The sequence below is a fragment of the Amia ocellicauda genome, chromosome 12, assembly GCF_036373705.1.
Source record: "Amia ocellicauda isolate fAmiCal2 chromosome 12, fAmiCal2.hap1, whole genome shotgun sequence".
Lineage (NCBI taxonomy): Eukaryota > Metazoa > Chordata > Actinopteri > Amiiformes > Amiidae > Amia > Amia ocellicauda.
Window position 1 is genome coordinate 1,182,524 of NC_089861.1, and position 27,146 is coordinate 1,209,669.

At 53.7% G+C, this 27,146-nt stretch overlaps 2 protein-coding genes across 5 annotated transcripts; one reads left to right on the forward strand and one right to left on the reverse strand.

Annotated features, from left to right (window-relative positions):
• Positions 1–656: 656 nt before the first annotated feature.
• On the forward strand, positions 657–22,000 carry fnip2 (folliculin interacting protein 2). 3 transcript variants are annotated; one of them, XM_066718018.1, is made up of 18 exons: positions 657–849; positions 8,979–9,102; positions 11,491–11,634; positions 11,801–11,901; positions 12,134–12,205; positions 12,303–12,403; positions 12,558–12,641; positions 14,087–14,158; positions 14,334–14,469; positions 14,759–14,960; positions 15,414–15,502; positions 16,565–16,711; positions 16,957–17,126; positions 17,374–18,505; positions 18,672–18,828; positions 19,011–19,211; positions 19,467–19,582; positions 20,427–22,000. In XM_066718018.1, exons 1-18 carry the CDS (start codon positions 734–736, stop codon positions 20,503–20,505), a joined length of 3,243 nt encoding a protein of 1,080 aa, XP_066574115.1. In that variant the 5' UTR covers positions 657–733; the 3' UTR covers positions 20,506–22,000. The 3 variants fall into 3 exon arrangements, with proteins under 3 accessions (XP_066574115.1, XP_066574114.1, XP_066574116.1); XM_066718017.1 differs by lacking the exon at positions 657–849 and adding an exon at positions 5,184–5,794; XM_066718019.1 differs by lacking the exons at positions 657–849; positions 12,558–12,641 and adding an exon at positions 5,184–5,794.
• Positions 22,001–22,951: 951 nt separating this feature from the next.
• Positions 22,952–26,475, reverse strand: spmip2 (sperm microtubule inner protein 2). Of its 2 annotated transcripts, none has more exons than XM_066717805.1 (4): positions 26,427–26,475; positions 24,455–24,684; positions 23,544–23,602; positions 22,952–23,330 (listed from the first exon to the last, which is right to left on the reverse strand). In XM_066717805.1, the coding sequence occupies exons 1-4, from the start codon at positions 26,449–26,451 to the stop codon at positions 23,090–23,092; spliced, it is 555 nt and encodes a 184-aa protein (XP_066573902.1). In that variant the 5' UTR covers positions 26,452–26,475; the 3' UTR covers positions 22,952–23,089. The 2 variants fall into 2 exon arrangements, with proteins under 2 accessions (XP_066573902.1, XP_066573903.1); XM_066717806.1 differs by having other exon boundaries at positions 23,069–23,326.
• Positions 26,476–27,146: the final 671 nt, after the last annotated feature.

Genomic DNA, 27,146 nt, shown 5'->3' on the forward strand with positions numbered 1-27,146 from the left:
ACACTGTGCACACTGTGTCTGATCCCCGCACACTGTGTCTGATCCCCGCACACTGTGTCTGATCCCCGCACACTGTGTCTAATCCCCGCACACTGTGTCTGATCCCCGCACACTGTGTCTAATCCCCGCACACTGTGTCTGATCCCCGCACACTGTGTCTCATCCCCGCACACTGTGTCTGATCCCCGCACACTGTGCCTCATGTGTTTCAGTAAGAGATCTTAAAACGTAGCCGCACAGAGAGCAGTGCAGACCCCGGCCGCAGGTGAAACACAGGGGTGTGAAATGCAGGCGGAGGCGCCTGACACAGGAGTGAGACACGCTGTGTTTGTGCGCTTTACTCAAAATTATGATTATTATCCTCATGAAAAGATATGATGCCATTATTCATTGGCTTAGCTGTTGTTTATATTAATTGAATAAATTGAAAATGTTCCTCAAAAATAAACGTCACACCGGTCTGCGCTCCTGGCCTTGTTTAAAGCGGCTCATAATAATAATAATAATAATAATAATAATAATAATAATAATAATAATAATCATTATCACTCTATTGATCCCGCTGCGGCCGGCAGGGGGCGCCGCAACTCCTCCCCCCGGGCCTGCTGTCCGCGGCTGCTGCGCCCTCGCCGGGCGGCCCGTCACATGACCGCGGAGGAGGAGGAGGAGGAGGAGGATGCGCCGAGCCGCTCTCGCCATGGCCCCGCAGAGAGGCGCTCCGTGACGCCGCGCCATGGCTCCCACGCTGCTGCACAGGATCTTCAGCAGGAGGGCCGGCGCCGCTGCATCCTCTCCCGCCGGCTCCTGCTCGTCGTCCGCGGCCAGGGCCGACAGAGGCGCCGCTCCGGGGTGAGTGTCCGGCCGGGGCGCACAGGGCGAGGCTGCGCGGCGCAGAGGCGCTTCATCGCGGCTGGCGTGCGTGTGGAGACGCACAGACACTGGACTGTTACTGCTGCTCCTCCACGGGCACCATCACAATTACAACCAATTAATACAGACACGTGACGCGCCGCAACAAAGAGCACCGAGCGCAGCCGTGCGGAGCCGAGAGGCGCCTGTGTGTCCGTGTGTCTGTGTGTCCCTGTGTGTGTCTGTGTGTCCCTGTGTGTGTCTGTGTGTCCGTCTGTCTGTCCCTGTGTGTGTCTGTGTGTCTGTCTGTCCCTGTGTGTCCCTGTGTGTCTGTGTCTGTCCCTGTGTGTCCCTGTGTCTGTCTGTCCCTGTGTGTCCCTGTGTGTCTGTGTCTGTCCCTGTGTGTCCCTGTGTGTCTGTGTCTGTCCCTGTGTGTGTCTGTGTGTCCGTGTGTCCGTGTGTCTCTGTGTCTGTGTCTGGGTCTGTGTGTCCCTGTGTGTCCCTGTGTGTCTGTGTGTCCCTGTGTGTCTGTGTGTGTGTCTGTGTGTGTCTGTCTGTCCCTGTGCCTGTGTGTGTCTGTGTGTCTGTCTGTCTGTCTGTCTGTCCCTGTGTCTGTGTGTCTGTCTGTCCCTGTGTGTGTCTGTGTGTCCCTGTGTGTCTGTGTGTCCCTGTCCCTGTGTGACCCTGTGTCTGTGTGTCCCTGTGTGTCTGTGTGTCTGTCTGTCCCTGTGTCCCTGTGTTTGTGTGTCTGTCCCTGTGTCTCTGTGTGTCCCTGTCCCTGTGTGTCTGTCTGTCCCTGTGTGTCTGTCTGTCCCTGTGTCTCTGTGTGTCTGTCCCTGTGTCTCTGTGTGTCCGTGTGTGTGTCTGTCCCTGTGTGTCTGTCTCTATCTCTGTGTGTCTGTGACTGTCTCTGTCCCTGTGTGTCTGTCTGTCTCTATCTCTGTGTCTCTGTCCCTGTGTCTCTGTGTGTCTGTGTCTCTGTGTCTATAGGACAGCTGGGCTGGCCATGTATCTCTACAGGCTGCTGTACAGATCACCAGACCTGCCGGTGTTGTTTAACTGAAATAAATGCTAGCTATGTATCATTTAAATACCAGTCTCATGTCTGTTGCTGATTATGACGCTGCTTCTGCGGGTCCAGGCTGTCACAGTGGTACCGTTATTATTACTACTACTATTTTATATTCCCATATTGTCTGTCAACGAAGTGCATGCTCTGAAGGACGCTAGATTGCAAACTGCAGCCCAGCGTGGTGCAGAAATGTCTTCACAAGCAATGGCCAGAACCAGGCAGGACTGCAGTGTGTAATACAGGTGAGCCCACGATGATCACTGGATATTGTGGGAGGCGTCATTATCAGATGTCCTGTTTTGGGTGAGTGACAGAGTGAAGCCCTGCGTACGTACATTCTTGTACATGATAAGTTCTTGTTTGTGTTCGTATGTTCTTAGTTTTTGCTCGCGAGTCTCTAAAAGGTGTGGGAGTGCTTTAGCCTCCGTGTTAACGCATTGTCGCAGCTAAACATCCCAATGTGAGATTCAGTTGACTAGCGGGCGTCCTAACAGAGCTGACGACCGATAACGTAAGCACTTTGATTGTGGAGTATAACTTCTCCATTACGGAGCAATTAGACACGGGCGACATTCCTTTAGCGTGACGAGCCCCTCGTGTGGAGAAATGACCGGAGATTGAGTGAGTGCGGTGGAAATGAGCTGTTGTGCCGGGATGATGGACTGATGACTAACTGTATGCCGTCCCATCTTTTTAAAAGTTACTCTCCAAGGTGTGGATCCCTATGAATGAGCTCCCGGTCAGACCTCTGGAGCGAACAGCATGGGAAGTGCACTCGACACCTACGTGCTTCTTGTCGGCTGACGCACACGTGTTCGCTGCAGTGAGGATTTACAGCGATCGTGGTTTGTAGCAGGAATAGACTGGACCCAGACGCGCTGAGCTAATGAACACGACCCCGATGGTGTGGTTAGACGCTTTCTCACACAACCACATTCTCAGGGCGGGGGCTCCCCTCGTTGGCTGGATCCCTCCCTCACTGGGTGACACTCACCCCACACGGTGCTGATGACCACACTCTACTGCACTATACCGCACTCTACCACACTGTACTGTCTGTGTCCTGAGGTGCACTCGCTCGGTACAGTAGCTGTGAAAGTGCCAGGCTGACCTGGGGGGGGGTGTCCTGACTTCACAGGGCCTGGGAAAGAGGTCACATGCTGAAGGACGCCAGCAGGGAAGCACGTGTGCGGAAAACATGGCGGGTGATGTGGAGTCAGACAGCTGAGCACAGACTGCAGCGCTGCGTTCGGAGCTGCGGCCCGACCAGAGCCCAAGGACAAGGCTGGGCAGCTGGGTGTCCCGCTAAACTGCCCTGGGGGAGACTGAGAGTGCCCCAAAAAAAGGGCATGGGAATAAGGTCTCTCTGTTTCCCTGATCTGCCCCTGCGCTCTCACACAAACAGAGCTGTTCCAACCAACACAAGCTCCCGCGGCCGCGTCTTCTCGAGGTGTTGTCCGCCGCACACCTGCGCGGTCGGCCCCGCCGGTCTGAGGGCTGGGAGCCACAGACGGCCCACAGTGTGCCGAATCTGAGCCTTTTGTTATTATTTTAATCTGTGAGTTTCAAGCTAAATACACAATGATGCCAGGCTCTTGAACTCTAATGTTTTGCAAGCAAAGCACTTTAAAAAGTGCTTTTAAAGACGCTCCGGCCTCATCGCTCCTGCCCCCGCAGCGGCTCTGTGCTCTGGCTGCTCTGCTTCTGGTCGGAGGTCAGTAGGAGGAGGCCACTTTTGTTTTCCAGTAAACCGTTTGGCAAGAGGCGGAGGTTCAAAGGTCGCACAGACAGCATGCTCTTCTCGTTCCAGTTCCGAGCTGCGATTGTGGGTGGTAAAATATTTCTCGGACAGAAGTCGTGCCCCTATCCCTCCTCCTCCTCCTCACAACCCATAGGATTTGAGAGAGGCTTGGCCTGAGCTCTGACCCGCTGACCGCACTGCTGAACGTCTGTGGGTGAAGGTGCGGCTCCCCGACAAACGCACACTCACTCCCACTCGCACACCGACACACTCTCTCGCACAGACTCGCGGAGAGGCACTGCACCAGTTAAATGCTCAAATGCTTTTTTAAGTGCTCAAATTGAGGGCTACTGGCTTATGTCAGGTCAGGCGTTTTCAGGGAAAATGTGTCCTACTTAAATACCGACTGGCCGTGTCTGCACAGTATTGACCGCGTGAGGCTGTCGAACCCGAGGCCTGTCTATGTACAGCTTGCGTTGTCAAGTCTGGCAAGCTTTCCCTTCCCTTCCGTCTTTCTGGTGTGTTTTTATCTGTCATCTGAACCTGCGAGAATCAAAGTTGCTCGGCAGCTCAGTTCTAAGGTCCAGCGTAAATCCACTAAGACAAATACTTCTCTCTGTCCAGCAACAAGTTGCTGATGATCATTGTTTCAGTTGAGACACTTTTGTTCTTTGCCAGGGTGTAATCGTTGCGGTTCTGTGGTTGATTTGTGGCACTTTGGACGGCACCCACACCCACCCACACGCCTGTCTGTCTGGAGCTCATTGTGTTTGTTTATTTTAAGAAAGGACAAGAAACGCTTCAGTCTTGTGATTGGGCGGGGCTGAGAGCCGGTCACGGGGTGGCATTGAAAGGAAAAGCATGTGTCTGTCCCGAAAGCTTGACTCACTGCTTCCTTATTTCTCTTTCGACTTTTCTGGCCGTGGGGAGGCAAGCGTGTGCGCAGTGACGCTGCACAGACCGATGCCTGAGCTTTATTTCTGCCGTTTCTGAGAGAGCCTTTGAATCCTAAAACAGATGCCGTCGGCTGCTGTCTACCTGGGGCAGCCTGTCATTGTCTTGACTGAACCAATTCGTTCACTCTGTCCCCCCGCCCTCCAGGAGTAGACGTTGGGAGGGTAACCCTGACCCTAACTTCCCCCTGGTCCTGCTGCTTCTCTTAACCCTTTCAACTCCACAACCCCGCTCAGGCTGGGGGGTTTGTGCAGCTTTCATTAAAAGAAAGAAGTTTGTTTAATAAATAATGCACCAGCTTGGAACCTGGTCTGTGCTGCACTGGGAGGGTTGGTGGTGAGACTGAGTCCAGGCTGAGTGGCATGAAGTGCAGTCAGTGAGGCTGCTGTGCTGGAAGCCTCCTGCCGCCCTGCGAAAGGGCTCCGTGGCACGAAAGCTGCCGATGTCAGCAAGGTTCCTGTGAGCTCGTCATGTGACGGCCGGCTGCATGCCAGCTGTTTGTCTGCGGCATTGTGTCTGCTGTTTGCACAACTTTGCTTCCCTGCAGAGGAGGGAGGGAGGGAGGGAGGGAGAGAGAGAGAGAGAGTCATAAAAAGTGTGGCTGTTGCTCATAAGGAGCACGTGAGGGCCTGTGGTTCCTGTGAATCAATACACCCTGCAGTGTGGGGCGGCTCGGCAGCACTCTGCTAAGAGGCAGCAGAAGAGTTCGCTGGCCTTCTCTCCACGGGAGCTCCTCTCACCGCGCCGCGCTCCCCCGGCACGCTGCCAGCTCCCACCCCCGCCTCGGTGCGGCGCGTCGTCACAAGCCAGCACCTGACTGAGCGAGCCCTGCCAAGAGAGAACGCCGTCGAGGGGGGTGATAAGAAAACCAAACGGAGAAGAGAGGACTGAATCCAATGGGAGTGACCCGGGCACAGGCCGACCCTGAGGAGCGCCGTGCCTCCGCGGACACGAGGAACGCCACTGGGGGGGTGCGGTGATTCTCCTGAGCGTTAAATGGCGACGGGGAACGCTTGTGTTTGTGAAGCGCTGTCCCCTGTCTTCTGCTCGGACCTCGCCGGGGCCCAGGAGGTGTTCTCCTGTGGTTCGTGTTTTCTCTTCTTCATCATGAAGATCAAGCGGAGCAGGAAGGTGGCCCTCCTGGCTCCCGGGCCCCTGGGGGGGTCCTCTCGCGCCAGGTACAGCAGCTGATATACTGAAGCATTTCTGTTGTGGGTCCTGCCAGGTTGCTGGTGACAGTGCGGTCGTGAGTTTTGTAGAGAAGCTGCCGATGATGATGCAGCCGGTCGCACCCGTGTCTTTGTCTGAGACGACTTGGCATCGCAGTGCACCTCGCCCCGGGCCCCGGGGGGGCAGGGCTGTGGGTGTGAGCTGCTGGAGGACAGCCAGTCGTGCAGCTGAGCCGGGCGGCGGGGGGTGCGCACAGACGGAGCAAGACGTGTGTGACATGAAGTGCGATATGACTGTTTTGCATCTACATTGTTTATATTCAGAAATGTGAAATATGAAGTTGTGAATGTGGGTGTCAGCAGATCTGTTTGTTTGAATGACTGTCTTCTGAATTACTTAGTCAATGACTGTTTTGTAAATATAATTGCTTAATTGGATTTTAAATTAGAATGAACTGTGTGTGTTATCTTGTGTGGTGGTTTGCAGGTTTGAATGTGTGATCGTTGTCTAAGTAGTAGCAGTGGAAAGCAGAAGAGTTTGAGTGATGGTGGGGGACAGCGTTAGTGGTATATAAACAGGCATGTTAGTGTCCGTGATTGTATGTATGTAGAAATGTGTGTCTGTCAGAAGCACTGATAATACAGCAGTGTGTAGGTTTATAACAGTACTACAGTATATAACATTCACAGCACTACCCTGCACTACTCTACCGTTTCCACATCATGAGTTATAACCCAAATCATATGCAAATACGACCCCAGTGAGGGAACAATGCAAAGTGTGGTGAGGAGGAAGTCCTTTGAACTGTCATTTGACCACAAACCGTTGTATGTTAACAAAGTATTACGCAACCAAAAAGTGTCATGTGGGACAAAGCAATATCAAAGCAAGACCAAAAGGTGTCTATCGGAATCAGAGTGTCACACGGGAGCAAGAACATGTTAAGGGCAGCAAGAACTGTGTAACGTGTAGCAGGGGGCGGTGGGTGTCCTATGGGCAATAGTGTGGGAGCGTTACCTTTGGCCCCTGTAGTACGCCTGCTTATTTGATCTCTAGACCACTGGTGTGTGTGTGTGTGTGTGTGTGTGTGTGTGTGTGTGTGTGTGGACTTCTGATTTGCAAAGAGACTCTGTGGCACCACCCTGCAGACAGCAGTGTCGGGGCTCAGCTGTCTTGCCGTCGCTTGCCGGTCACAGACGCCCCTGTCTGGGCCGATACCAGAGGCCGGAACTGAAGCTGAGTGGAGGGGAAGCAACACTTTGTATGGAAGCATTGCTTTATACACAAACATACTGCATATGACCGCTGTGTCATTAGAGACTGTTGTGTCGCAGAGAGGCGTCACAATCTGAACAAACTCCCCAGCGATGTGGCTGAAGAGACAATTTGGGAACATTCAGAAACAGACTGGATAGGATCCTTGATCACTTAGTTATTAATGGACACCAAACGAGCACCATGGGGCGAATGGGCTCCTCTCGACTGGACACTGTCTTATGATCTTATTATATTTCTAAATTACGTTGTTTGCATCACTGTCTTCTCGCCCTGCATATAAAAAGATCAATACAATCCATCAGCGTTTCCTCAGGTTCAGTTTACACTCTGTCAACATCTCCCGTATCTCGCCGAGTGTGATATAATCTTACGATCTGTTTACGTTTTCAACCCCGCGTTTCGTCCACAGAAGCTCGATTTAAAGGGATGGGCCGCCCGTTAACTGTGCTGCACGGCCGCTGCTGCACTTAGTTGCAAATAGGTGTGTCCAGTTTTTCTTGAATTAGTGAAATAATCATTTCATTCAAATAATATTCTATCGTGCTATTAAAACCTCTGAAGTAGATCAGGAGGAGTTCATTGAACATGTATTTTACTGACACTTCTGATAAATGCGGCGTTCTTTTGCCGTAAACCGTTTTGTTCCATTATTGAAGATGTAAAGACGTGGGAAGGAAACCGAGCTGGGCCACCCCTCGGCCGGCATGGGGGTCCCTCCCTCCCTCTCTCTCTCTCTCTCTCTCTGAGGAGGAGGAGGAAACCGAACTGTCAGGCTGACACGCACGTCCCAGGACAGCTCAGAGGCACATGATGTGCCCGAGGCCAACACTGAGGAGTCTGGGACACGATGACACCGGGGCGGAGGCCTGGTCAGTCAGTGTCACATGCCCGTGGCAGCGTGGGTCGTAGGGAGAAATGAAGGTAGTGCTGTTGTGTGAACAGTATCGTCTGCCGCTGGGATGAGGCGTGTTGCGAAACGCTGCGTTGTCACACTGTAGCTCCTGACCAGCTCCTCGGGCTGATTCATCTGCTTGCCTGAACTTGTGTGCCTTGGGGTTGCAATCACGTTGTTGAGATGTCAGCGCTTTCATGGTTTTACAAGTGATTTCCCCTCTCGAGGTCCTTGCTTTGATTTGGGTATTTATCTTAAAAGGGGAAGTGGCTGGTTCCAGCGATTCACGTGGATTTAGACAAGTTTCTTTTTATTTTGCTTGTGTGCACTAAATGTTTCATATTCCCGGGTCTACAGATGGGTTACACAGAGATGATTTCGTTTCATGTGATCCTGAAGGGGTTCAAATCTGACCACTGTCTGATGTGACCTTTACTCCAGTAGCTGTGGAAAGCATGGGACAGTGATCTGATACAGTGTACCTGTATCTCACACTGATCTGTGCTTATCAAACATGACATCAAAAGCATTTCACACAAAACAGGCGGCTGTTATCTCTGATAGCCTTGATTGTATTCAATTTGCACGCAGAATTGTGCGTATTGCAATTCCTAGATATATGTTTACCTCCGTCTAGGACGCTGAGGTGGAAGTCGATGTTTCATTGGCGCACCGGTGCTGCTGGCGTCGGGTTTCGCTCTTGGCTCACACTGACATGGCCATGGGATTCAAAGACAGCGTTTCATCCCTCATTGCTTGGCATTTGGTCAAGAAGTATATGATCCAATCCAAACCCACGGGCTGACTGCCTGAAAGTTCAGTCCAAGATATGAGTGTCTGATGAATGTGTGACGGTACTGCAGTTTGCCTCAGTGCCCCAAGTGTCCAGTGCATGCGAAAAGTGCTGGGGTAACTCTGGTCATGTATGGTCAACTGTCTAGTCAGTATATCCTTTTAAAATGGTATATGCCCGGTCTCTTGTTGTAGTTTAACTGATGCATCTGTATGTCTGTCTTCCTCAGCTGGGTGTCGTCCGATTTGGCCCAAGAGCAGATCCGTCTGATTGTGTATCAGGACTGCGAGAAGCGCGGGCGACAGGTCCTGTTCGACTCCAAAGCCGTCCGCCCCGTCGACGCCTCGGCTCAGGTAAGAGTCCGCTGCGGCCCGGCGCCTGCATGTGTCGGTGGTGTTCAGATAAACAATGTTTACCTTGATAATACGCTTTTATACGATGTTCTAGATACCCCCTGACTCGGTTTGGGTCCGCTTCCCCAGCTCAACCTCATTGGCTGCCTTTAATAACCCCCCACCCCAGCCCAGAGAGTTTCGGTACAAATCTAGTTGTTGTTTGCTATGTGTACATAGGGGCTGTTTTTGTAACTGTATATTTATACATATTTTTAGTTGTTTGTGTTGTTTTTTGTGTGCGTTTTTGTAAAATACATTTTGTGCAGAAAATGTGTGCTCTCTCTACCAGGTCACAATGATACCTGTTTATTTACATCTGACAAACATCAGTGTTTTCTCACGTCCATCTCAGATTCATGAGGCCACATAATTCCGTTTCAGTTCTGCATGTTTGTTGATTCTTCGACGTTCCCCTTTCTTGCCAGAGGCGCTGAATGGCTCCTTTGTTCAAACCACTGTTCGGACTGAGGGACGTTTCCCTTAACAAACAGACGCACGTTGTTGTGTAAACTCTGCAGCCCTGCGTGGCGGTTTGCCGCTCTGTTGCGTTTGTGTTTGTGTTTGGGATGCGGTGTCTGCTTCGCTTGCTGCTGGTGGGTGTTTTTTTTAAACTTGACACTGTGGCATCAGATCCTATGCAAGAACAGATTCAGGACAGTTTTCTGGGTCCTTAGTCCTCCTTTCTCCTCACTCTCACTCTCTCGACAACTGTGCATGAAAGACGCGTTGGATCCAGTTCTTATGGATTTAGTTGTTTATTTAAAGATCAATGCATCGGAGCAGCTCTCTGTGTGGGCTGATAATCATCAGGTGTCTGTTGAACCCGGACCAGTGTATCTGAGCCTGTCCCCTGAGCAGTGTCCTCCCCAGCAGTGCAGGACAGCGAGCAGAGTCACATGTAAGACACTATTAAGGGGTAAAAATAAATTGTAGTGACTATATAAAAAAAAAGCAACACTTGAATGAAGTTGGCCTGTGCAAGCACCCTTTCTCATTGAGGTGCAAAATATCACATGCTGTGTAATCCACGCTGTGCGGGTCCCATGACAGCCCAGACTGATCAGCTGCTGCTCTGAATAAATGGGTCGGAGTGATTAACGCCAGCTCGTGTCAGCCGTCCAGGGCCGGGCAATCTTCCACTGCTGGGCATGGGGCTTTCTGGGAGGGGTGCAGATCGAGCAGATCGGAGTGTGGATGAGTCCAGAGAAGGAGGGAGAGATGGGTTCACCTGTGAGAGAGGGAGAGAGAGCAGCTTCTCTCACACTTTCTTTATATTTCTCTAATTTGTGCGTGCACACACACACACACCGAGACAGAATGTGCTGATATAGACGGACACGCCCACACACACAGCTGTGCTTGAGGTGTAAGTGCCGATCTCCTCGGTGTCGCTCTGTCTCGGAGACCGAGGTTGCAGCAGAATATTTGTTGTGCGTGTGCGTCAGCTTTCCCAGTCAGACGGACATTGCAAACACACTCCCCATTACAACAATCCCCCTCCTCCTCTTCTGCTCCAGCTCTGGACCCTCTTCCAGACTCCGCTCGGCCTGCCTGGGCCCTCTAGTCAACAGCGTGTCACAGGCACATGACTGCCATTGTTCCAGCGCCCATTGTGCGCTGAAGACAGTCACGTGTGGCATTAATGAGACGTACAGCCGGCGACACAAACACATTGCTAGGAAAAATACTGTGCTGAGGGAGGGAGGGAGATGCAAATCATTTATGACCTGGGAAAGTGCAAGTACATGTGTGACCTTTGCCCTGGGAATTATGACAGCTGGGGCAGTTAAAAGCGCTCCAGCCAGTCTTGAGTAACAGGGATCGTAATTATCACATGAATGGGGAGGGGGGGCAAACTCTCGCCTCATTCTCAGCATCTGATTGGCTTTGTAGAGGAAGGAAATCAAGGAAGTTGTGGCGAACATGTGACGTGCAGACGTTTTATCCTGTCCCATCGAGTCACGCGTCGTTCCTGCACCCACCAGATCAGCTGTTGATTATTTCAGCCAGGTGTGAGATACGGCGCAGTGTGATAAGCTGGGACACCGCAGACCTGTACACACTGTTGCCACCCAGCGGCAGTGGGTGCCAGTCTTGAGATGGGAGGAGCTGGAGGTCTTTGTTTATTTTTTGTAATCTGTGTGTTTTTGTGTTTTTCTTGTATCTGTAGTCTCTCAGACATTTCTCTGCGTCTCTTAGCTGATTAAGTGGTCAATCTCTCGCTTCATCTCAGCCCATAGTAACTGTATTCTTCTCCATTGCTGGAGTGTGTCCTACCAAGGCATGTAGTGACCTACCACAGAAGACTAACTCTGCGGCCTTGTTCCTGTGTGTGCCTGTCTGTAGAACAATGGGAGCGACAGTCAGACTAAACCGACGAGTTACACCAAGTGCTGTCAGGCGAACCGCAGCGGCGCCTGCACCATCAGACCGCAGGGCTCGCCATCGCCGGCAACGCCTGCCGAGAGGGAGGCTCAACCCAGGTTCCAGGTAGAGTCTGTCGTCGTCTTTATGAGCTGCTGTCTCTCTCTGTCTGTCTCTCCATCCTCACACTGTTTATCCTGAATTACTTTGTGTTCTTGTAAACTGAACAAGAGTAAAAAGCCTGTCTGAGTGACGGGGGGGTGCTGTGCTCACTGTCTCGTTTCTGTCCCAGTACACCAGGCCGGCCTCCGATGTCAACATGCTGGGGGAGATGATGTTCGGCTCCGTGGCCATGAGCTACCGCGGCTCCACGCTGAAGATCCACTTCATCCGGTGAGGACCACTCCGCCGGCCGACCATTTACAGGGCTTGAGTGGGTCGTGCATTGTGTTCGAAGCCCGTGGCTTCATGACGTGAGACCCGTGTGAACCTGCATGTTTGTGTGCACCTCTCCCTCGGGTACAGGGTTGGCTGCCCCGTGTCTGTAAAGTCACGTGTTCACTGATGTGCCTCTGTTCTTGCCATTTTATTTTGACTGGTTTATTTGTTGTTTTTTGCTTCACAGCTCCCCCCCCCAGCTGATGATCAGTAAAGTGTTCTCCGCCAGAGTGGGTGGCTCGACCGGAAGCACAAACACGTAAGAGCGCCTCTGTCCCCCGTCTTGATCGAACTCCTGGACGTTTTCCTGGCCTGTGGAGTGATGTGAAGTCAGTGTTGATGTTCTGCCTCCGCAGGTTGCAGGACAGCTTCGAGTACATCAGCCAGGACGCGGTGTCGGGGAAATCGTGCCCGAGCCACAGCGGCCTGGGGGGGTACAGGAGCGGGAGCAGCATAGGTGAGACTGACCGAGCCCACCTTTGCCGGGCTGCCTCTCTCCCGTCAGTGTTGTCTGTGTGTGAGTTGCCGTGTGTCTCTGCTCCGGTGTCTGTGCTCTCGCTGGCTCCCGGCCATGCCGTGTGACCATGTGACCCCCCCCGTGCCTCTTTCAGGACTCGTGCAGCTGTACGGCGGGCGGCCGCCCCCCCCCGACGCACCCCCGCTCCGGCTCGTCCGCAGCGCCTCTTTCTTTGCAGGTTTGGTTTGTGTGTGGAGTGCAGAGCCCGCTGTAGTACAGCACAGCACCCCTATTGACTGCATGCCCCCACCCCCATTGTACAGACCTTTGTTTTGCTTATTTTGCGATCCTACTGCACGGCAAAACATATATGCAAATAAAACACTGCAGTTTCACGTCATGAGTTATTAACTCGGTCGATGCCTTTATCACGCTGACTAGAGCGCAGTATAAACACAGCTCTGTTCACCAGGACACTGTCTTGTCCTCAGTGTGAGGCCTGGGCCCCCAGGGCTCTCAGTGCTCCGGCCTCTGGGATGTCAGTGTCGTGCACCGCTGGGGTTCGTGTCTTTATCTGATCGCCCTGTTCCTGGAAGAACAAACAGAGTGGTGTTTACTCAGCTCTGGCTGCTATCTGCTCTGAACCCTGGTGCGGGGAGGAGGGTAAACCTTTTATTGAGGTGCAGTCGAAACTGAGGGGGAGGGGGGTTGACACCTGGCGCGCACTACTGTGTCTGTGTGCGTGTCTGTGCATGCGTGTCTGTGCGTGTGTATGTGTTCCCCTTGCTACTCGGCGCTCTCACAGTGCTGGATTTGTTCATTATGTGTTATGTGTGTTTGTTCAAGCTCTACAAACTCTGAATTTTCATTTAAAAAATAAATAATTGAGTGCATAGTGCCCAGGCAGAGTCTGGTGTGAGACGCACCTGACGGCATCTTAGAGACAGACTGGGGAAGCCCTGCTGTTTAACCTGAAACCATGATGATGATTTTGATTATTAGTGGTGGTAGTTTTCTATTCTTCGGCCCCGGCGGTTTGTGAGCCTGAGACAGAGGTTTGCAGTTTAATATGATGGGGCTCAAACTCAATTTGAGGAAAAGGAAACCACAATAAAATAATTAATAAACGAACAAAAACGACAGCTCTGTCTACCCTGTCCTGAGTCGGGGGCTGGCTGCACATGCAGGTTCACAGTTGTGTCCCCGTCCCCTGAGCTGTGTGTCACGTCTGCACATCGCCCACACACTGCCTGTGTCTCCCCATTGTCACGTCCACTGTGGAGATGGCTGTTCAAAAACAAATTCAAAGTTTCCTACAAACAGAGACCCCTGCATGCGTGTGCGTGAGTGTGTGTTCCTGTTCACAGTTTCATTGTCCAGAGATCATCCATGGGGAATAAAATAAACAATCATCCTGTCCCTTCATGGCTGCTGCTCTCACTGCCTCTTGATCGGGGCCTTTTCTGATCTGCACTCATCTTATCCTCTGTGTTGGAAGCAGGAATGGTTTGTTGTTGTTGTCGTTGTCGTGATTGTTGTTGTAGTGGCGCAGGGAGTGCTGTGGCTTTTGGCTCGTGTTGTCGTTTGCCGGGGGGTGTTGGTGGGGCAAAGTGTTGACAGGAAAAGACAAACGAGTAAAGACAGGTTGTCATTTCTCTCTCTCTCTCTCTTTCTTCCTCTCAGCTCACAGTACGCCTGTGGACATGCCCAGTCGAGGACACAATGAGGACGGAGACAGCGGCATCGCCCGCTCAGGTGAGAGAGTGAGTTAGCATCAGCACTGGAGAGATTCATGTGAGGGGCTGGGGGGGAGTGGTAGGGTGGCAGTGTGCGTCTGTCTGTGTCTGTGTCTCTGTCTCTCTCTCTCTCTCTGTCTTAACTGTGTGTCTCTCTGTCTCTGTGTGTTAACCGTGTGTCTCCTGTGCCGCAGCCTCTCTCAGCAGCCTGCTGGTCACCCCGCTGCCCTCGCCCAACAGCTCCTTCTCCAGCAGTTGTGCCAGCAGCTACCAGAGGCGCTGGCTGCGCAGCCAGACCACCAGCCTGGAGAACGGGCCCGTGCCCCGTGGGTGAGAACTGCACTGTACACGCAAACACACACACACACACACACATGCACAGTGACTTGCAAGCAACAAGAGAGAAGGGCAACATAAAATCAATCAATAAATGAATGAAAACTATTGCTACCGGTGGACTAGAATTAAGCCCCGCCCACGTCCTCAGGTGCTCAGACTTGCATTTTAACATCTAGCAACAGACTCCTAACGTCACATCAGTTCATGATCACATTGGGAAAACCATGCGCCACTAACTTGACCACAGTCCCGCAGACCTAACGTTCCCTCCTCCACCCAGGTGTAACGAGGAGACCTTCAGCCTGTCGGACGAGACGTGTGGCTCGAACCCGGCCATGGTGCGCAGGAAGAAGATCGCCGTCAGCACCATTTTCTCTCTCCCGGAGACGGACGAGGAGAGCTGCGTCTTCCAGGACTTCTTCTTCTCCCACTTCCCGCTCTTTGAGTCACACATGAACAAGCTGAAGACCGCAATCGAGAAGGTACGGTCCAGGCGGGTGCTTGTGCGTTTGCGCCTGTGTATTTATTTAGTGGTCGGTTGTCTTTTTCGTCTTGTCTTTAAGCCCAGAGGTACAATTGCAAGCAGAACCAATCAAATGAAGAACTTACACCCCCACACACACCCCCAACACACACACCCCACACACACACACTGCAGCGGAGTCTTGCAGAGAGAACCGGTTGGAGGAGATCTGAGAGAACCTGGCATTCTTGCCCTTTTGACCCGTTTAAGTGGCAGATTCAGTCGGGTGACCTAGTTTCTGGTAACAGGTTATCTCCAGTGTCGGCCTTTGTTTGAGTTTAAACATTGGAAGCGGCCAGAAGCCAAGTGTCCGTGACAGACGCCCATTCATGAGAGCGGTTGTGTAACACGGGGGATGTTTTGTCATTGTGCCGTTCTGGTGTAATCCCCCTGCTTGTCTTTTGTGTCGCAGGCGATGATTTCGTGCCGGAAGGTGGCGGAGTCCAGCCAGCGGGTCCAGCTGTACTTGTGTCGGGTGATGGACGCTCTCGGGGAGTTCAGGTGAGGGACGAGATTGTGTCCTCGCCGAGAGAGGGACGAGTGGAGGGGCGGAGAGGGGCCGTGGAAATCTTAAACTGGCGATGGCTCGCATTTCCTCCTCTCATTTGTAAAGTCTCTGATGTTCTCGGGGGGGGATGCTACACTGGTTTTGCGAGGCGCTATAAATACGCCAGAGGCCCCTGGCATGATCGCTGTGCTTTAGTACTGGACCCCTCCCTGGTCACTGGGCTCCTGATGACCTCCAGGCAACCCTGTTAGTTAAATAGCCAGTCAGGGTGGGGCGTGCTCACCGGTCTGCTCTCCTGCCCTCCCTGCCTCACTGGGGTCCCTCCTTCTGCCCTTTGATCCTTTCATTATTTATTTATGTTTTTTTGTGTTCATGGATACAATATGGCTGGTCGATGTATATCTTAAACCTGGGGGGTAACCTGAGCTGGCTTGTTACCCTGGTGAAACCCTGCATTTAAAGTGCCGAGGCCGTCCGCAGTCACCATCTCCAGTGTCTGGGGCGGTTTCCGCAGTTGCCAGGATATTTCAGCGAGGTGCGGGGCCGGGATCATTCCAGGTAACTCGAGCTTGCTGGTTGTCCATTTCCAGGGAGGGTGTGAGTGCTGAGTAGCGCTCCAGTGGTGCTGAGGTTTCAGATCACCGGGCTCTTGGCCCCGTCAGGAAGGGCCTCTGGTGCCGAAATCTCGAAGGGGCTGCGATTAGACGCTGCAGAGTGAACGGGGTTTGAGACAGACTTCTCTGTGTCTGGTCTACCTGACCTCACTCAGGGGTTTCACAGTCTCTAGTGAAGCTCATTCACTTCACACGATCTAGCGAGTTGTCTTCACTGCCACAGGTGTCCTCCCTGCCCCCCCGGGATGTTTTCTCCGCTTAGTTTGGTCATGGATCCGGTCTCCCTGAAACGCAATGAAAAAGAGCCAGTGGCAATAGAGATGATCACAATAATTGAAATACTATTCCGTGTTTGCAATGTCTTCTCTCTCCCTGGACCAGGCAGGACGTCAGTAGGATTAATATTGTTCTGCGCTGTGTCTGCTCTTCTCCCCGGGGCAGGATGACCATCTGCAGCCTGTACAGGGCGCCGCGTGTGCCGGAGCCGGTGTGGCTGACCATGACGTCGCAGAGCGCCGGGCGGGCCCAACTGTGCCGGCGTTTCATCGGGGAGCTCACTGCGCTGGCGGAGCAGGCCTCCAGGAACCAGTGAGTCTCTGCCTCCACCCTGTCCCGTCCCAGCACCGGTTTGATTTATTTTTTAGGGCATTTCAGGTTTGTTCTTTAATGGTGCGTTATTAACACTAATAGAGCTGCTGTTGGTCGAGACCCCGGGTTGCTGTTTGTAAACCTGGTGTTGCGGTCGAGAGACTGGGTGAAGGTGAACGGGCACAGGGTTTCTTGTGTGTTGTGTTTTGGCTCTTGCCTCTCGTGAGCACCTCGTTCATCCGCAGGTTCCTGTCCGCCCTGCTGACCGCCATCCTGACCTACCACCTGGCTTGGGTGCCCACCGTCATGCCCAGCGACCACAGCCCTGTCAGGGTCTTCTCCGAGAAGCACACCTCCCGATCCGTGGACCTGCTGGCCAAGTCCCACCCATACAACCCCCTCTGGGCCCAGCTGGGTGAGTGTGGGTGGAGATCTTTTGTGCTGAATGCATACTGCCACCGTGTGGCTGTCTGTGGAAATGCTCCCAATGTATTCGTTGAGCTGAGTTCTTCTCTAAGAACAGTTTTCTATTTAGGTTTTTATTTGTGAAGAACGCTGGTTGGTGTTTTTGAACAGCCCCAATTCAGTGCTGAGTTTATTTTATTTATGGGGGTACCTCCAGGACTGAAGTAACGCCCGCTGTCTTTGTGTCTGTGCTGCAGGTGACCTGTACGGCGCCATCGGCTCGCCGGTGCGGCTGTCCCGGACCGTGGTGTTGGGCCGGCGCCGGGAGCTGGTGCAGCGCGTGCTCTACGTGCTCACCTACTTCATCCGCTGCTCCCACCTGCAGGAGAACATGCCGACCCCCGGGGCGGCGCCGGCGGCAGGGCCCATGGTGGGGTGTGAGGCGAGGCCGATGCCAGGTTCTCCAGTGTTCCACACCACGCTGGAGAGGGGCGAGGTGGAGGAGTCGGAGTACGTGGTGGTGTCAGTGCGCAGCGACCGGGCCGAGCCAGATGGGCCGTCGGACGCCCCTCGGGCAGACTCCTGCTCGGACTCCCCCGACACACGCCCCATCTCTCCGCCGGCTGCTGCCGAGCCGAGTCCAGCACCGTGCCGAGAGGCGGCGGTGTCTCAGCCAGTGGCGGCACAGAGAGACTTCCTGCTCGGCCTGTCCTTGGCCACGCCCGCGGACGCCCGCCTGTTGGGGCGGGAGGCGTCCGTGTCGTCCCCCCAAGCCGTGCCTCTGCTTGGACCAGCCGCTCAGCACAGCCCCCTGCTGCACCGGGTCAAGTTCCGCATCGGCAGCTCAGAGTCTCCGGACTCGGACCTGGAGAGCCGGCACAGGGACTTGGACCGGAGCTACCGGCGAATCCGGGACGAGCTGGACAGGGAAGGAAGTGATGTCAGACTCCACTCAGACGACGCCCACAGCGTCCCTGACGGTGTGTTTCCATCTCCCTGTTGCCTTGCCTCCCCCAGCGCCCCCTGTTGTGGGGAACCCCCCGGGGCCCTCCTGGCGCAGGGTCGAGACACGCCCTCGAGCCGGGCAGACAGGAATGCGGCCTCCCCTGCGCAGACACGGAGGAGACGGGCGGTGGAACAGGGGGGACAGCGAGGTGAGGGAGGGGAGAGACCATGGCCTGCGGGCGGGGGGGCGTCTCCAGCCGAGAGGGAGGCGATGGGACATGGCAAGAGGATGGCGTCCATCACAGGGGTGCTGGGGGACATTCCCCGCAACAAGAGCTCGGACAGCGCGCTGGGAGACAGCGGGGACGAGGGCGGGTCGCACAGCCAGACGGGAGCATCGCACGGGGAGCACCGGCAGGAGGAGTACGAGCTGCCGCTGCCCAGGTACCGCCCCTGATCTCTGGCACCGGTATCGGTCTGTCAAAGAAATGTTCTGCACCCTCTGTTCACAAACTCCTAGTAGTTACACAAAAAATAAATAAAGAAGGCCTCTATCCCGCCCGAGTGTGTGTTTGTGCCGCGTCTCAGACCTCCCCTCTCTCCCCTCCAGGATGGAGACGGTCAGTAAGCCACACGTCACCAACTTCGGCCACTCCCTGCTGGGTGGCTACTGTCCGCAGTACCTGCCTGACTTCGTCCTGCATGGTGCCGCGTCGGACGAGCGGCTCAGACAGCGCCTCACCGCCGACCTTGACCACGCCATGCTGGTGAGCGCCCGGCCCACGGCACGCCGGACACACACCTCACAGTCCGTTGGGGGGAATGATAACATTGAGAATTGTGATATTGCTTCCCAAATTGAGAAGTCTGCTTTAACCGAGTCAAGATAAAGATGTAGCGTGTTGCGAGCCCTGTGGCGTGTCTGACGTCCGTGTCCATGTTTTCGCAGCACCCGGCACTGGACGAGCCCATCGCGGAGGCCGTGTGCATCGTCGCCGACACAGACAAGTGGACGGTGCAGGTGGCCACCAGCCAGAGGAGGGTGATGGACTCCAGCAAGCTGGGGAAGGACGTGCTGGTGTCCAGCCTGGTCTCCGGCCTGCTGCTGTCCATCCTGCAGCTGTCCAAGCTCGGCCTGTCCCCCGACTTCGTACGTACCCCCCAAATCCGCACTCCTCACTGCGCACACACTGGGCACGGTGGGAATCCCGTGCAGAGAAGCAGCGTCCCCACACGCCAGACCTGCATTTCTCCACTGCACAGATGTTTGAAATGACAATGCCCAGCAGTTTTTATTGTTCCCTAATTTAACACTATTCATTTTCTTACTAGGTAATTGTTTGTCTCTCTTTTGAGACCTGTTCTGATGCCATCCTCGTCCTGTCTCTGTCCCTCTGTGTCTCAGGTCATCATGCACCTGGAGGACCGGCTGCAGGAAATCTACTTCAAGAGCAAGATGCTGTCAGAGTACCTGAAGGGCCAGACCCGCGTGCACGTGCGGGAGCTAGGTGTCGTCCTGGGGTGAGTGTCAGTCTGGTCCTTTCGTAGGACGCTTTTAAATGACGTATTGTGTTTTTTTTTATCTGACACGCTGTACAGTAACGGGCACAAATTGCACAAATGAATGTGTGGAAGCCACAGGAAGAACAAAGATCTCTCTCTGTGGATCTCTGAGCCCCGCCCCCGTCGCTGAGCCACGCCCCGACTAACACTTGAGTGACATCAGAGCTCGGAGGAGGAGCTTGAGGGCCTCAGAGGTGTGGACCCGTGGGACCCCCACGGGAAGTGCTCAGGAATTCTGCACTTAAGAAGAATAATAGCAACAGTAAAAGGAGGAGTAATAGGAGTCTATGTGGACTCCTCACTTTCTCCATCCAAAACAATGTGGGGAAGCAATAAAAAAGACAAACAGTGTTAGGGTATATTGTCAATAGTGTAGAATTGAGAGCAAGGGCAGTGATGTTCAGACTGTACAATGCACTAGTTAGAGCTCAAAAGCTCAAAATCATGAAAGGCATCGACCACATCAACCCAGAGGAGCTTTTCCAGATCAGCAGGGACACACGCACCCGGGGACACAAATGGAAATTGGGCTTCAAGGCATTCAAGACAGAAAACAGGAGACACTTCTTCACACAGAGAGGCGTCACAATCTGAACAAACTCCCCAGCGATGTGGCTGAAGAGACAATTTGGGAACATTCAAAAACAGACTGGATAGGATCCTTGATCACTTAGTTATTAATGGACACCAAACGAGCACGATGGGGCGGATGTTAATTAATACAGCCCTTTAAGGATTGTCTGTCTCTCTACCCTGCTGTCTATCAGTGCTAATTAAGTTTGTGTTTGTTTTCCGTCCCCAGGATCGAGTCCAATGACCTGCCCCTGCTGGCGGCCGTGGCGAGCACCCACTCCCCATACGTCGCCCAGATACTGCTGTAGCGTCTCTCCGCGCGGCACCGTCCCAACCCCCCCCGCAGCGGGACGGGACCCTGCAGTGTGCGGGGGGGGGGTCTGTAAGTGCTCAAACCCCCCCAGGATGTAACCGCTCCCAGGCTGCAAGCGAGAGGAAGTGGCTGGTGCTGTCGAGTCAGGAAACATCTTCCCGTGAGGGACCTCGAGACACGGGGGTCCTGCAGTCAGAGCCTCGTTGATCTGTGGATGAACACGGAACACGCAGTCCAGCCGTGGAGTCGTCCCGGGAGGAAAAGCACAGCGACGCCAAGCCGCTGCCGACTGTCTGAGGCAGAAATACTGACTCGTGAGATGAAGGACACGTCTTAAAGCTCGCTGTGGACGTACAGTGCATAGCCAGCTCGATCGCTTAAATGTGTGTTTTGTTTCGTTTTGTTTTGGGGGGGACCCATTTGTTTGTTGTTCTTCCCCGCAGTGTTTATATAAAAGGGACACAAGAAGTAGGTGGAGAAGTTCTCGTTTCAAAGGGAAGCCTTATTCGGTCTGGAGTTCAAGTTTACAGGAGGGTGACGGTGTCCTCGGGGTCCGGGCATTTGGATCCCCCGTGCCGGTGGAGCTGCGGTGTTGTGCCCGGCGTTCAGGAGTGACACCAGCCAGAGGAAGAGGAGGAGAAACCAAACCAAAAGGGGAAACAAAAACCCTTGATTATCCTATTCAGGTGTTTTGGAGGCTGTTTTTGGTCGTTTGGAGGAAAGAACTGCCACATCCCACCATCCCGGGACGTTTGATTAACGGACGTCCTCAGCGGTGTTTGACGGCTACTGACCTGCCCCCACTGTAACTGCGCTGCTGTTCGTTGCCCGTGTGTGCGTGCGTGCGTTTGTTTTTAAGGCAGGTGAGAGAGACGTGCTTTCGGGCGTTGATGCTTACTACACACAGTGAAACTACCAAGCAAGCCTTTTGTATCGTTTGCTACGGACTCGTTCCCGTCAGATTTCCAACACTAACTCTTTTACAGATTTGCAGTGATTGTAGAATGAAGCTTTAATGAATATTTAACTTTTTTTTTATCACACAGTAACAGAATAAACGGCCGTGCTTGTGTTCTGATGACAGTTCTAAATCGACTGAAGATTCTCTTGTTTGTTTTTATACTAAACACTACCTCAGTTGGCAGGATTTAACCCAGTAGGGACTGTTTTGTCAGTTTTTTCCTTACCCGTCATTCTGTGACAGATCAGCTCAGATACTGATCATGTCCTGACCGAGAAGCGAGCGAAAGCCTCTGACCGGGTGTGTGTGTAGCAGGACATTGTGCTGGCTGTCAGGTGTGTGTGGTTCCCCGATGCACACCCCGGCGAGAGCTTAGCGCTGTGCTGCGTCTGAGGAAGCTGAGGGCCGTGTCCCCTGGGGGCCCGTGGCTCCTGCGATTGTCATTCTTTGTGTTTGTCTCGTTCAGTATTGGTTCATGTCGTTTTTTAAGACCAATTCCCAGGTTTAATAAAGTGCAGATAATACAGTGCGATGTTTCTGTGTGTTTGTTCAGACTGTGACTGGAAGGCCTCTCCTGACCTCGACCCATATGTATAATTCAGCCGAACACAGACACAGATTAGTCTCTCACTCAAACTCCGTCCGCGCCCTGGAGCTGCACTGGGCCGGGGCTGTGGCACAGGAGTCGGATTGGGCACAGACACTCACAGGTGATCTTTTAGACCCGTGTCCCTCCAGAGCTGTGCAACAGTCCAGTTCCTCTCTTCCCAGTCGGATTGCCTTGGCTCCGAGTATTTGTCCCTCATTGTGGCTCTGCTGGGGCAGCTGCAGGATAAACCCCGCTGTGTTCTCCTCCAACAATGAGCCAACGCTCCCCCTGGTGCCCCTGGTGCCCCAGCCCTCGCCTCACAGCGCCGGGCTTGTTCTGTGCAGCTGCTTCCACAACAACAGCCTCAGTATCTGCGTGTCTCTGTATGTATCTACTTAGTTATTTACTACTAACTGCCATCCGTTGGGCCTTTTTTACAGTCACTCTAAGAGCAGTAAAGTTAACCCCGGAGCTCCTTCCTGTCACGGGAGGATTGCTGGTAACTGGGCCTCTCACTTTGACTGAAACACTGCAAGTGCTGCTATGTTTGGTCCCTGAGACAACAGGCCAGATACACAGAGAGGTCACACGAGCTGCCGCTCCTCCCTGTGAACGAGCTCAGTATGCTGCTTTAAAACAGTGTAGGCTGTTTTCCAAACCCCATTTAAGTCTTTTCGTCCCATGTGTCCACAGCACACAGATCCACCCGTTTCCAGTTTGTAAGAGCAACTTCTGGACCACACTTGCTATGAACTATTATTTTTGACAACAGTTGCAATTGTTTGCGTTTTGGTGTTCCACAATAAAAGTGAAAGGGAAGGATTGACGTGAAACAGTGAAAACGAATGTAAATACTGCATGCGTGCTGCTCACTATGGCCTGAAAGCTTCCCACACTGTAGACGGAGCAAATTCACTGTCAAAGGTGGTGTTAGCTATACAATGTGCCAGATCTCACACACAGCCCGGGCATTTGACTGACCCACAAATTGTCGGAAGCCACTTTCTACTAGTTCTCAATGAAAATTATTTATTTTGTGAGCTCCTGATTACTTCCAGCACCAGCATCCAAGGTGTTCAGATCTGTGGAAAAAGCAAAGGGCGCTAGTCCCACTGTGCTGGGCCGGGCGAGGCTGTGCTGGGTCGGGGTCTCCCTGCAGCGCCGGCGCTCTGGGCTCTGTCTGGGCTGGTCTTCAGACCCGTGCTGTGTCCAGGCCAGTCTCCCCCGGGATCCCCTCGGCTGGGCATTGAGGACACAGGGAGGCAGCTGCCTGGTTCACAGTAAATCATACAATTGTCAGCAGTGGAACCCAAAGGGATCGATGACACACGCATGTTATTGTGAACAAAGTTTACTGGACTGACTGAGGCACCGAATATCACGAATTCAAGTGAAGGGTGTGTAAAGTGTCCACTAAAAGTACATATTTATTTTTGCACGGTAACCAAGTAATGGACAAACAGATATATGTACACATACATACCATGGATTCTGATATCTGTGAGTCACTTTGTCTTCACACGCCTGTCGGAATTCTCCCAGCTATGACATCATGGCGTCGCATCACATGAAACAAGACAAACAATCAAAAAAGCTGTTTGATAAGCGAATAACTTCCATATTTGCAATCTCTCACACAGCACAGTTTCCTGCTTCAGTCCTGAGGTTGTGGGGAAGCATGTATTTGCATTTTTGGTGTGTATTTCTTAAATTCAACCTTGTTTCTTAAAGGTGTTTGCCAACCACAGTATCAAAGTATTAAAAAACAAACTCACATGAAGAAGAAAAATAAAAAAATGCTTTATAAAGTTATTGTACCTCTCTGGATATTTATATAACAAAAAGCAATAGTACTCTTCAGTGCTTTGGATGTCCGGTGAAGACAAAACAACACCTCTATTGAATAAGTGAAGGGTCGTCCGAGGCCACTTCCTGTCATTCGGAGACTTCCTGTGTTTATCTACCCAGCAGGAAAAAAAGCCGGTGTCAAGTGCTGGTTGTGTTTGATGCCCAGGCCGAATGCTAACTCTCATGCCTCAGGTGCAGATACAAATGTCTGGGGACATGGCGGAGATCTTGCCACAGGAACTTGGGATTGAAATGCTGGGCCACTCGGCTAACCAGATAAAGACTGATCGATTGATCGCGCAAATTTAGTACAACGAAAAAGATCATTAATGAAACATGCATGTGAAATAATACAATTGGCTGGATATGTATTGTAATTCCAGAGGCGGACGTTGCTGCGTGACATCAGAGAAGATCACAGATAAAATGTCCAGGGTGAGACGATTCTGCAGACCCTTTGTCCCGCCACATTGGTCTTGACCAGAATACTGGCTCACACAGAGCTGCCAGGACCTGTGTGCCAGCTGGGCCGTGTCCCTCACCCACCTTGATCTGCATGTTGCTCTGAAGGGCCCTGCTGTTCAACTCGCTGTGCTCCATCACCCCCCAGCCCACCCCGCCCACGTAGTCGTGCTTGGCCCCGGGGGCCGGGGTTCCTGGGGCGGCCCTCTGCAGGTAGCTCAGGTCACTGGTGCGCTCCCCAGACAGGCTGCCCTCTCCTATATAGTGAGGGAAGTCCACTGCCCGGGGTCTGTAGTCCTGCACGCCATCTGGACCTGCGGGAGAATGAGCAGAGCGAATAAACGGCAAAGGAGAATTAACTGGGACCTCAGGGGTGTCCAGCGCTGGTGTGGGAGAGACACAGCCCTATAGGCCAGGGGTTCCCAACCCTGATCCTGTAGCCCCCCCACCCTGCTGGTTTGTGTCCCAACTGAACTCTCAATTACTTAATTTAAGTAATACTTGTTCTAAATCAGAGCCTTTTAATTATTTTAAACAGTTGGGGTTTAATAAGTAAGTATAGAATTGTATAAATAACTTATACATTCAAGAACCAACTCTTTTATTACAATTTTTTTAAAAATCGAATCAGATTGTTACTTCAATTAAGGTTAAATTAAGTAATTAATGTCCGGAACCCCCGGTTCATTACAATATTGTATTTAAATGCAATAGTGATGGATGAATTAATCGCCACCTTGTTGTTTAATAAATGCACACATCCTCCCCCTTCAGACACATATGGCAAAGACACTGACATTAGACAGCAGAAATCAATCAATGAAACACCCTTAAATAAAAATAACTGTATCCTTCCAGATAGCAGAGATTATGCATCAGTAATCGAGATTTACTTGGCATTCGCATAAACTGAAAGGAGGTCAAATAAATGAATAAAAGTATAGCGAGATACACGCCGCATCACTAGCACTGCAGCAGGACCCGGATGAACGCGGCGCCCCGCAGAGCTGCCCTGTGCCTCCGCGTCCACAGCCCCTCACGCCGCGACCGCAAATAAGCCGTGACAGAGCGGGGTGCGGGGAGCAGGGTGCGGGGTGGGGGAGCAGGGTGCGGGGAGCGGGGTGCGGGGTGGGGGAGCAGGGTGCGGGGAGCGGGGTGCGGGGTGGGGGAGCAGGGTGCGGGGAGCGGGGTGCGGGGAGCAGGGTGCGGGGTGGGGGTGCGGGGTGGGGGAGCAGGGTGCGGGGAGCAGGGTGCGGGGTGGGGGAGCAGGGTGCGGGGAGCGGGGTGCGGGGAGCAGGGTGCGGGGAGCAGGGTGCGGGGTGGGGGAGCAGGGTGCGGGGAGCAGGGTGCGGGGTGGGGGTGCGGGGAGCAGGGTGCGGGGTGGGGGAGCAGGGTGCGGGGAGCAGGGTGCGGGGTGGGGGAGCAGGGTGCGGGGTGCGGGGTGGGGGAGCAGGGTGCGGGGAGCAGGGTGCGGGGTGGGGGAGCAGGGTGCGGGGAGCAGGGTGCGGGGTGGGGGAGCAGGGTGCGGGGTGGGGGTGCGGGGTGCGGGGTGCGGGGTGGGGGAGCAGGGTGCGGGGAGCAGGGTGCGGGGTGGGGGAGCAGGGTGCGGGGAGCAGGGTGCGGGGTGCGGGGTGGGGGAGCAGGGTGCGGGGAGCAGGGTGCGGGGTGGGGGAGCAGGGTGCGGGGAGCGGGGTGCGGGGTGCGGGGAGCGGGGTGCGGGGTGGGGGTGCGGGGTGGGGGAGCAGGGTGCGGGGAGCGGGGTGCGGGGTGCGGGGTGGGGGTGCGGGGTGGGGGAGCAGGGTGCGGGGTGGGGGTGCGGGGAGCGGGGTGCGGGGTGCGGGGAGCGGGGAGCGGGGTGCGGGGTGCGGGGAGCGGGGTGCGGGGTGGGGGTGCGGGGTGGGGGAGCAGGGTGCGGGGAGCGGGGTGCGGGGTGGGGGAGCAGGGTGCGGGGTGGGGGTGCGGGGAGCGGGGTGCGGGGTGGGGGTGCGGGGAGCGGGGTGCGGGGTGCGGGGTGGGGGTGGGGGAGCAGGATGCGGGGTGGGGGTGCGGGCTCTACCTGCACACGGGCCTCTCTGTGTCATCGCTGCTGATCCGGGAGCAGCTGTTGCCGGGCAACCACAGAGCGCAGCGCCGCCACATTGTATTTAAATGAGCGCGCTGACGTCACCGCGGACACATTAAAGCGCCGCATTGCATCACATCGCACACCGATGAACCCGGCTCTCACAGCTGGATGTATAATTGATGAGGAGGCGGGAGGCTGATCTGTTGTGTTATTACAGAAAACAATTGCACGCATACAAGTAGTGCTTTGGTTGTCTTTTCATTCAATGTCAGCTGGGATGGTTTAAAGTGCCGACATTTCAAATTAGTTAAATTGGTCAAATGGACCAATATATTAAATAAACTGCCATCTCGTATCAATCACCCGAAAACTGCAAATTCCAACGTGTTTTACACAAAAACACAGGAGTGCACTGTGCGACTGGAACAACAGCAATAACATATACTTAAATACCTGTTTATACAGAATATAAGAAAAACATTTGGCAATAAATATAATATGGGTTTCCAGGGCATCAGGGGGCGGATGGAGGGGGACAGTGACACCGCCGTGGACAGGGTGACCCTCACTGAGGCCAGTGACAGTCTTCTTGCCCACCACATCTTGACCTCTGCCCCGGCCCTGCTGACCAACGCTGAGGTCGGGCAGAGCGTGTCCGACCATCGCCCGGTGTCCCGCATGGACAACAGTAGCCGCTGGGTTCCCTGTCCC

What these genes read in the sequence shown, in the direction of transcription:
- fnip2 (XM_066718017.1), top strand. Translation starts at nt 5,613, where the DNA reads ATGGCGACGGGGAACGCTTGTGTTTGTGAAGCGCTGTCCCCTGTCTTC. An exon ending in CTGAAGATCCACTTCATCCG is followed by an intron (nt 11,902 to 12,133) that starts GTGAGGACCACT and finishes TTTGCTTCACAG; the next exon opens with CTCCCCCCCCCAGCTGATGA. An exon ending in GAGCAGGCCTCCAGGAACCA is followed by an intron (nt 16,712 to 16,956) that starts GTGAGTCTCTGC and finishes GTTCATCCGCAG; the next exon opens with GTTCCTGTCCGCCCTGCTGA.
- spmip2 (XM_066717805.1), bottom strand. Translation starts at nt 26,451, where the DNA reads ATGACACAGAGAGGCCCGTGTGCAG. An exon ending in ACAGAGAGGCCCGTGTGCAG is followed by an intron (nt 24,685 to 26,426) that starts GTAGAGCCCGCA and finishes ATTCTCCCGCAG; the next exon opens with GTCCAGATGGCGTGCAGGAC. An exon ending in CACAGATATCAGAATCCATG is followed by an intron (nt 23,331 to 23,543) that starts GTATGTATGTGT and finishes ACTGTGAACCAG; the next exon opens with GCAGCTGCCTCCCTGTGTCC.